Source organism: Hydra vulgaris, chromosome 13, assembly GCF_038396675.1.
Source record: "Hydra vulgaris chromosome 13, alternate assembly HydraT2T_AEP".
Classification (NCBI taxonomy): domain Eukaryota; kingdom Metazoa; phylum Cnidaria; class Hydrozoa; order Anthoathecata; family Hydridae; genus Hydra; species Hydra vulgaris.
In genome coordinates, this window is record NC_088932.1 from 16963646 (window position 1) to 16972842 (window position 9197).

General features: G+C 28.9%; 1 protein-coding gene across 1 annotated transcript; it reads left to right on the forward strand.

Moving 5' to 3' along the window:
• Positions 1-3876: 3876 nt before the first annotated feature.
• On the forward strand, positions 3877-5253 carry LOC136089335 (uncharacterized). The gene is made up of 2 exons (XM_065815309.1): positions 3877-4597; positions 4669-5253. Exons 1-2 carry the CDS (start codon positions 4154-4156, stop codon positions 4834-4836), a joined length of 612 nt encoding a protein of 203 aa, XP_065671381.1. The 5' UTR covers positions 3877-4153; the 3' UTR covers positions 4837-5253.
• Positions 5254-9197: the final 3944 nt, after the last annotated feature.

Consider the following 9197-nt stretch of genomic DNA (forward strand, 5'->3'; position numbering starts at 1 on the left):
TACGATAACGATATCTAGTAATAAAATAAATCTTCAGAATAAACTTAGACATCTGGGATTCACATGGGATACTAAACATTCAACTTTTGCTTCACTCCATTATACAAATGTTGATGAAAAAATTTCAAACTTTAGAGCTGTTGTTCAAACTCTTATTCAATCTGGAATCCGGTTTGCCCACCCAAGTTCTATTTCTTATATATATAAATTATTGGCAGTCCCTACCATAACTTATGGTATGGAGATATGTGAAAATAATTCTGATTTGATGAAAAAGCTAGATGTAATTGGAAGGAGTGCACTAAAATTGCTTTTAAATGTTTCAAAACACAGTAAGAACTATACAAATTCGCCATTTAAAATCCAGGAAATTTCAAAAAGTATTCAACAAAATAAATTAAACTTGTTTCTTCGGCTTCTTAATAATAAAACAACTTCAGACATTATCTTTTCACAACTGAAACACCCCTTATATAAACATTCGTTTGTTGGCGATATTCAGGACCTATGCCGTTTTCGGATGCTAAATTTTCAAAACTTAATTCAAAATAAAAAGAAGATAAAAATAGCACTTTCTAAAAGTGAAATTCCCTCCGAAGTTGAACAAACTTTGAAACATGCAATAGAGTGCTGGAATGCGAAAGAGCAAAGAGAAATTTTTAAACAAATTCTGGAAGAAAAAGTGAAAATCACGAGAAATAACTTTCTTATTTTTCTTTTTTACCTTGTAAATTACATTGGGTGTTAAATAAATGAAATAATAAAAAATAATTTTGAACTACAAAACATTTAGAACTGTGATGAAATAGGAATTACCACAGTCCACGCAACAACAAAAAATGTACCTGGCAAAGTACAAATAGAGAGTAAGACTGAAAATACTTTTACTGATTATTAGCTGCAAGTTTGCCATCAACATTGTCTAATGTTTTAGGGGAAATGGCTCCTGTGAGTTTATTATTAATATATATTATTGTTTCACCTGAAATACGATCTCACCCCAAAGCCAAGTTAAGAAAAATAACTACTACAAAATGGAGTAATAGAAAATCGCGTGTTTTAACTAATACAATTGAAATTAAAGTAAAATTAAATTAAAAACTTCTAGATTCAAAATCTAATAACCAACAATGCAAAAGTCTTTAAGACAAAGAAAAAAAAAAGATAACCAGATTATTTTTATTCAGTCTACGAAGTGTTAATATCATGAAATTGATTTTTGAGTAAATTTACTTGATATTATATCAGGAGACTTTGGTAATAAAATTTATACGAGACGATGACAATAATTATGATGTGGAAGTTGAAGATTATATTATGAAACTTTCACCAACACGTATGGTTCACCTAAACGTCAGTATCTTATGTTTACTGTTGATCTGATCTCTTGTAATAATTTATATTTTAAACTCTTATTTATTATTATATTTTTGTGTGCTGTTATTCCTTGTTTTTTTGTCACCATTAAAATATTTCCTCTAAAATAGTATTATGGTCATACGTAAATGAATTTAGACCACCAACTAAAATGAGTTATAGAAATATATTTCTCTTTTCTCATCTAAAATCATAAAAGTAACTATATATATTAGAAAACATATTTCGTACAATTAAATCGCATTTAAAGTTTTGGACCTTGACCATAATCATCCGATGCAAGTAGCATCTAACTAAAGAAAATAGGTGACTACATCAAAATAGCTATAATAACTGATTTTATTTGAAAAATTATTAATATTTATAAATAATAATGAGTGAGTATCGTAACTTCCGTACACAAGTTTTTGCAATGTTTTAAGGATTAATTTTTCTGTTGTTATATTTTTAAACAATTAGCATTGCTTACAAAATAGCTAGATTTTTTTTTTTATTGAAATTAGGGAGGCCAGAAGTTTTTTTATAATATATAACAAACTAATACATTAAAAAGGTCCAAACATTGCATGATCTTTTAGTAATGACATTTTAGTCAAAAGAACAACACACATCGGTCAAAGGTACAACGTACGTGTTGTTGTTGTTTTTTTTTAATAAAATAGTTGATTTTTTTTTGGTAAAATGGCTGATTTTTATATTATTTTTTAGAAGTAGTTATTTTTGTACAAAAAAATTTTTCATTTCAAATCCTGAAATGAAAAATTCTTTTGTATAAAAATTTTTTTCTTCAGTAAAAAAATACGTTTATTATCAAATACATAAACTTTATTTACTACTACAAGCGATACACACATTGATTCAGTGATACAAGGTGTGTGCCACCCTGCCCCTCCAACCTTAAAACTGAATTAAAGTTTTACATGCAATTTAGAAAAAGATTTAATTGATTTTATATAAAATAAAACATATTAATATAAAAATAGATTTTATCACAATAGAAAATGCATCAGAGCATCCATTCTTTCTGTGAAAAGAGCGTTTAAATCCCTCCTCCCAACCTATTGACAATATTTTTAAATTAAATATTTTGAGTTAAACCAATTATTAATTTTTGTTTTAGCTATTAGGAAATGAATAAAATTCTTAATTCCATCAATAAAACTAAATAATAATAATTTTTAACTATAGACACAGCGAGAACGTAAGCACGAGCCGTCAATCAATAAAATTGCGAGTCACACAACTTGTTGTACTTTTTTGCAAATCATACCACTTTCTGTATTTTTTTTGAAATTCATTCGCGGTACTTATTTTGCAAGTTACGCCACTTTCGGTACTTATTTTGCAAGTCGCACCACTTGCTCTACTTTTTTTTGATAGTCACACTTATGCCTGCCGGATTGTAGCAATATTCAAATTGAAAAATATACGCAATATTTTTTAAATATATATTCAATCTTTTTCAAATATATTCAATCTTTTTCAAATATATATTCAATCTTTTTCAAATACATTCAATCTTTTTCAAATATATTCAATCTTTTTCAAATATATATTCAATCTTTTTCAAATATATTCAATCTTTTTCAAATATATTCAATCTTTTTCAAATATATTCAATCTTTTTCAAATATATATTCAATATTCCTGGGGAGAACGCGGCCACTCGGCTTTTGGTTGAACAAAACATTGTCAACATTTAAAAATACTTTAATAATATTATTTATAGAAAAAGCGTGTAATTATAAAAAGCAGTTATACTTATACCGATATGGATAGTTATAGCAAAGTTGCATCTTTGTTAGAGGAAGCTTCTATTCTTCTTCGCACAAATCAAAGCACAAATATCAGCAGGCCACAATCGGAACTCACAATAACCTCCACATTACAAAGAGCTAGAGGAATGCTCAATGAAAGTGGTTCATCGGGTATTTTTAGGCGCCTTAATAGAAACGATAGATTAAGGTCGTCAGCACCATACAGTAGCAATATAGGCAACCACATAGGCAATCAAAATAAATCAAAGAAAATGACAAAAACATTAGAATTTGCACTAATTTCATCTACAGAAAATGATGAAGAACAATTCCTAAAATGGGATTCTGTGCAAATGGAATTTTGATTATCAATGAATTCGATAGTGAACAAATAATAAGAGAGAAAATATAGGAGTCGTTGCATGAAAAATTTCCTTTGCTGGGTTTAGATGAATTCGATTTTGTTAAAGTATCACGAAAAAAAATATCAAAATTAAATAAATGCTCAAATATTGATTACTCATATGATGTTGTAAAAAAACTAGCTGGACAAGGGCTTTTATATTTACAGCTAAAAGAACGATGCAATGATCATCAAATTATCATTCCAACGGAAGTTATTGAAATTCCATCAGCTTCATTTGTATCAAAAAGTTCACAACTAATAGATCAAGAAGATGTTAATGAAAATGATATACAGGAAATAAAAGAACTTACATCAGCTTCATTTGTAGCAAAAAGGTTCAGTTGATAAAAATATATATATTGAAATTGATTTTGAAAACCAAAAAATTAAGGAAATTAAAGAAAATAATCTTCAGGATCCAATAGAAATTTTAAGGTTTCTTCAAAAAACAATGATCAAGGGCAGAGTTCAAGATATAGAAAACATTGATGAAAACACGGATAAAGATTCTGAGACAAACTTTATTTGTATCGATCGACAAAATATTTTAATGTCAACATTTGCTGAATTAGAATCCGTTTAAAATTTTTTAATTACATTTGAAGTTGACTTTATGGGAGAACTAGCTAAGGATTATGGTGGTCCAAGGAGAGAGTGGATACGAGAATGCAATAGAATGATTAAAGAGAGATTATTTGATAGTGGTTTGAGAGAACTCTTTGCTGAGGAATATTACTTTGTAGGTTTGTTAATTGGTATTGCACTCTTTCAAGGAGGGCAGCTACCAACATATTTACCAGACAGCATCATTATTAAGATCACCGAAAATACAGCAGATATTTGTATATCTAATATACAAAAAGGTTTAAACAAGTTTAATTTGATAAGGTTTTTCAAAGAGTTTCCACAATTACTTGAATTATTAAGACCTTTAAAAGTACAATTCACAGCAAAAATGCTTTTAAAATTATTGAAGCCAAAATTTTCATCAGAAGGGTCGACAGCTTTAGTTAAAGAAAAAGAGATTTATTCTATGTTTGTGAAATATGTCAGAGAGGTATGTTTTTTTTAAATGTAAAACAGTGATCACTGTGATGTTTTAGATGTTACATATAATATATTATTTAGGTTGCCAGTGGTAGAAGAGAGTGTGTTTCATTGGCAAATATTCTTTCTTTCGTCACTGGAGCTTCAGAAGAGCCTCTACTTGGGTTTGCATTGCAACCGTCTGTTGAATTTATTCCTACTATTGAAGCTGATGAAAAAGTAAAAGATCTATTATATTTAATAAAATAGTAGTATTTAACTGAAAGATTTTGCTCATACTCAAAATAAATATCGGAATAATTTATTTCATTCAAATTTAGTTTGTTATCGGAAACTAAATTATAATTTGAAAGATGTATATTATTAAAATATTATTTTTATAGTCTGTCAAGTCATGTTATCCAGCTACTGGTAATATGTAATCTAGTACAACCTGATTCATGTTAACATCAGGAAGGGCATTTAATTGTAAAAATGTTGCTTTAACTTTTCTATAATGGTTTTTAAGTGTCACTATGAAGTGGTTTGGATGGTTCTTCATAGTTTATGGTTTTTAGATTTCTTCATAATACAAAACTTGCAAAATTAAAAAACGTAAAAAAGGGCAACTTTGGCCCTGCATGTTTCTGCATGACTTTGTTTCACAATATATATTTTGTTTTAAAATGTTTATATTCTCTACCATAACAGTGTTCCCACAGTCCTGCAATGTCCGGGACTAGTATCCCAGAAAGTCCTGGGATTTTTCTTTTTTTTTCTCAAAAATCCTGGAAAAGCCCTGGAATTTTTAAAGTGTAGGGGAAGTTCGTGTACGTAGGGCCACGTATTTTCAACGTCAAAGTTTAATGCTCCGCACTTGTCTAAAAATTGTAAAACTGATATGATCAAATGTATATACCAATTACTTTCTATTGATATAAGTATATTAACTTAAATAAAAAAGTTCCGCCATATAGAGTGGTTTGAAAAAAATTGGCCATAGGTACAGTGAGCTTTTTTTTAATTGTATCCAATTTAATTGTAGACCAATTGTGGCCAATTTTTATTTGGCCACCAGCTATTGTACCTAGGATAACTTAGGTGCAAAGTGGGACAAAACAAGAATAATTTGCAAGATCTTTAAATTTTTTTAATAAATATGCAAAAATGTGTGTAAAAAAACTCCATGCTTGGATTTATGATGTAATTTTTCAAAAAATATTTGAAGGTTATTTTCATAAAAAATTGTTTTTTTAAATAAAAATAATAAAACTAGACATTCTTAAGTGTTGCAAGTTATAATAATATTTTTATTTTTGTTCATTTATAGGATCAGAAGACGCATGAAGCATATATGTATATACCAACTGCACATACTTGCTCTAATTGTTTAGTTTTGCCGCGTGGCTCGCTGTTATGCAAGCTTCCAGCTAATAACGACCTTTTTGATGTTTATGACATGGCATTTACTAATAACTTTTTTGGAACAATATGATTTTGCAATATGTTTGATGATATTTTTACATGTTCATATATGAAGTCTTACCAAGTAATATATAATATTTGAGAGAAACGCTAATCTTTTTTTTTCCAAGTCTCTGGTTTACCCTCTAAAAATATTAAGAGACCGTCTAGAACGAATGCAAAAATTTGAAAAGTTACCCTATTATGGATAATTTCCATTTAGTGGCAAATGAATATATTGCTTGATTTGAATATAGGCTCAAAACGAATTACATGGAAGTAAAAAAATATAGTACTCTCGAGTCCTTAATAAACAACCCCCCCCCCCATTTCCACTGTGCCGTTTATTCCCACCCCACTTGTATTCTGGACTCGAGAGTATAGATACAAAGGATTCTATTCAGTAGAAACTATTCTGTACACATTAACAAGCAGCTAATTCAAAATAAAATAGAACAAGAAGTTAAATTCATCTGAAATTATAAATAAGATTCAAATTTTTCCACCACAAGTGCTAAGGCTTCTATGTAAATGTCGATTGCCATTTCAGTGGATTCTTTAGACATATCTATTGAATTTCTGACGAATGCTTCAATATCAATTCTATTCGGAATACTAACTGAGTTAACAACAACATTGTTTAAATCGTGAGATAAAGGGCCGTCAACATCTACTCCATAGATATTAAAATCATTTATATCATTTTCAGTTTCATCTCTTGACATAGGATTGTCAATATTTATCATTCCCATAGTCCATATTTGATTGGGAGTCCAATTTTCTTCTGTAGATAAACGATGGTCGTTGTACATAAGTTTAAACTCTTTCAAGGAAAGATTTATTCTTTCTAAATAAACTATATGCAGTGTGAACATGTGAATTGGATTTTCAATATCTAAAATGCCGCTCTGTTCCATAGCATAAAAAGTGTAATAAAAAGGTAACACGACGCATCGAAACACATCTCTCCATAACCTCTCTATTCTTTGATTTCTTGTGGAAGATCCAGCTAAAAAACTCCCTCTGCCATGACCTCTTCTTGCAATCATTTCATCACATATAAGAACATTTTCTACCCCAAAGTCTACTCTTATTCTTGAAGGCGTTGAAAACTCGCTTGTCGCATTTAAAAAAAGATTTAACACCGTTTCTGCTAAATAATTTGTATTGGCTTCCAAAAACATTACTTTCCTTGATTTACCATCAATGCACCCATGTATTACGAATTTCCAACGAATTAGAGAGTGATGTCCATCTATATGCCATAAAGAATTTGGCCATGGAACATAATAAGATCGCCTTCTGACCAATGCTCCCCATTGCAATGCAGTATTCCTATGATCCACTCTGTTTAAACTAGAGCGGATTCTTCTTCTTTGTATATGGTAACCTTTTGATCTAAAATAACCAGATAATAATGGTTCCCCTGTTGCTACACCGTGACGAGATATGTATTCAGCTATAATTCTGTCTATTTCGTGGTCATTGATGTTGCTAAAACGACCTGTTTTGTTTAAATTAAGTTCATTTACTCTGCGATGAACTGTCCAACGTGAAACACCTAAAACCTTCGATGCAACATTCCAAGAAAAACCCAAACACTTAAATTCTTTTAGAACATTTTTTGGAATTTCATACTTTGGCCTTCCTGGGGTTTTACTATATAACACATTAATATTGATACTGCAGTATTTTGAAGATTTTTCATGATAATAAAGGGAAAGCATTTTCCGAATCTCCAAAAATATATATAATATACTTTCTATTCTTTCTTTGTTGTTTAAATCACCAATAAACTCTTCATCAAAACTGTTCAATACTGGAATAAGTTGATCGATTAAAAAATATGCTGTAATAATAACGGCAAATAATCACCACAAGTGGTTTTTCCAATAAAAGATTCAACTCCATCTAGAAAAAATATTAAATTTTTATATAGATCTGCACCCATGTCTTTTTCAATGATTTCGGTCGCCATTGTTTTTGTTTGTGTTTAATTTTTTTGTTTGCCATTAATTGTAGTTATTATCCTTCTATTTACGGGCGTAAATTGCTTTATCCCAGGAATATTGAATATATTTGAAAAAGATTGAATATATTTGAAAAAGATTGAATATATTTGAAAAAGATTGAATATATTTGTAAAAGATTGAATATATTTGAAAAAGATTGAATATATTTGAAAAAGATTGAATATATTTGAAAAAGATTGAATATATTTGAAAAAGATTGAATATATTTGAAAAAGATTGAATATATTTGAAAAAGATTGAATATATATTTGAAAAAGATTGAATATATATTTAGAAAATATTGCATATATTTTTCAATTTGAATATTGCTACAATCCGGCAGGCATACACAATACTATCAGTACATTTTCTGCAGTCCGCACCACTTGCTGTATTTTTTTGCAAGTGACATCACTTGCTGTATTTTTTCAATAATTATTAAAAACCTTACTTTTTAATACTAATTTAATAAAATAATAAAGCTGAACATAAACAGTTGGCGATTAAAATTTTAGCATGCAACATAAGTAGGTAGCAATTATATGCATAGTTTCCGTTTGCATATAAGACAAAAACTTCCGCAGTTTAAACAATTTTCACAACCTACTTTTGGTGCATGCTAAAGATCGCTAACCTTTCAATATATTGTTTATAAACTAAAATGCTGCGGACGTAATTTATTTCCCTTTTAAGTGCAGTTAGCCTATACGACACTAAGTCAACTCACGCGAATAAGTGCGTGTAAAATTTTTACGTTTGATTCAGTCTACACTAAAATATGCAGTTAAGTGATCAAGGTTTATGGCCTAATTATTCAAGAAGTGAATGTTTTACTGTGTTAATGTTAAAATAAAAGTTATATTTTTTGTTTATGAAAGAATACATTCTTCTTTACACATTCCTCGTATTATTTAAATCATGATAAATAAGTCTACAAAAAGGTACTAGATGAACCATTATGTCGCCTCTTCTATAGACATAGTTTTACATTTAAAATGTTAATTTTTACATTTATTGTAAAAGTTGACATTTTTAATTTTCAAAAGGTCTTTAAACCTAAAATAATGAATTGATTTTAAAATCTCTAACTAAATATGGACCTAAAAAATATGGACCATTTGTGGTCCTTATTATTCTTTTATAAATAATGTAAAA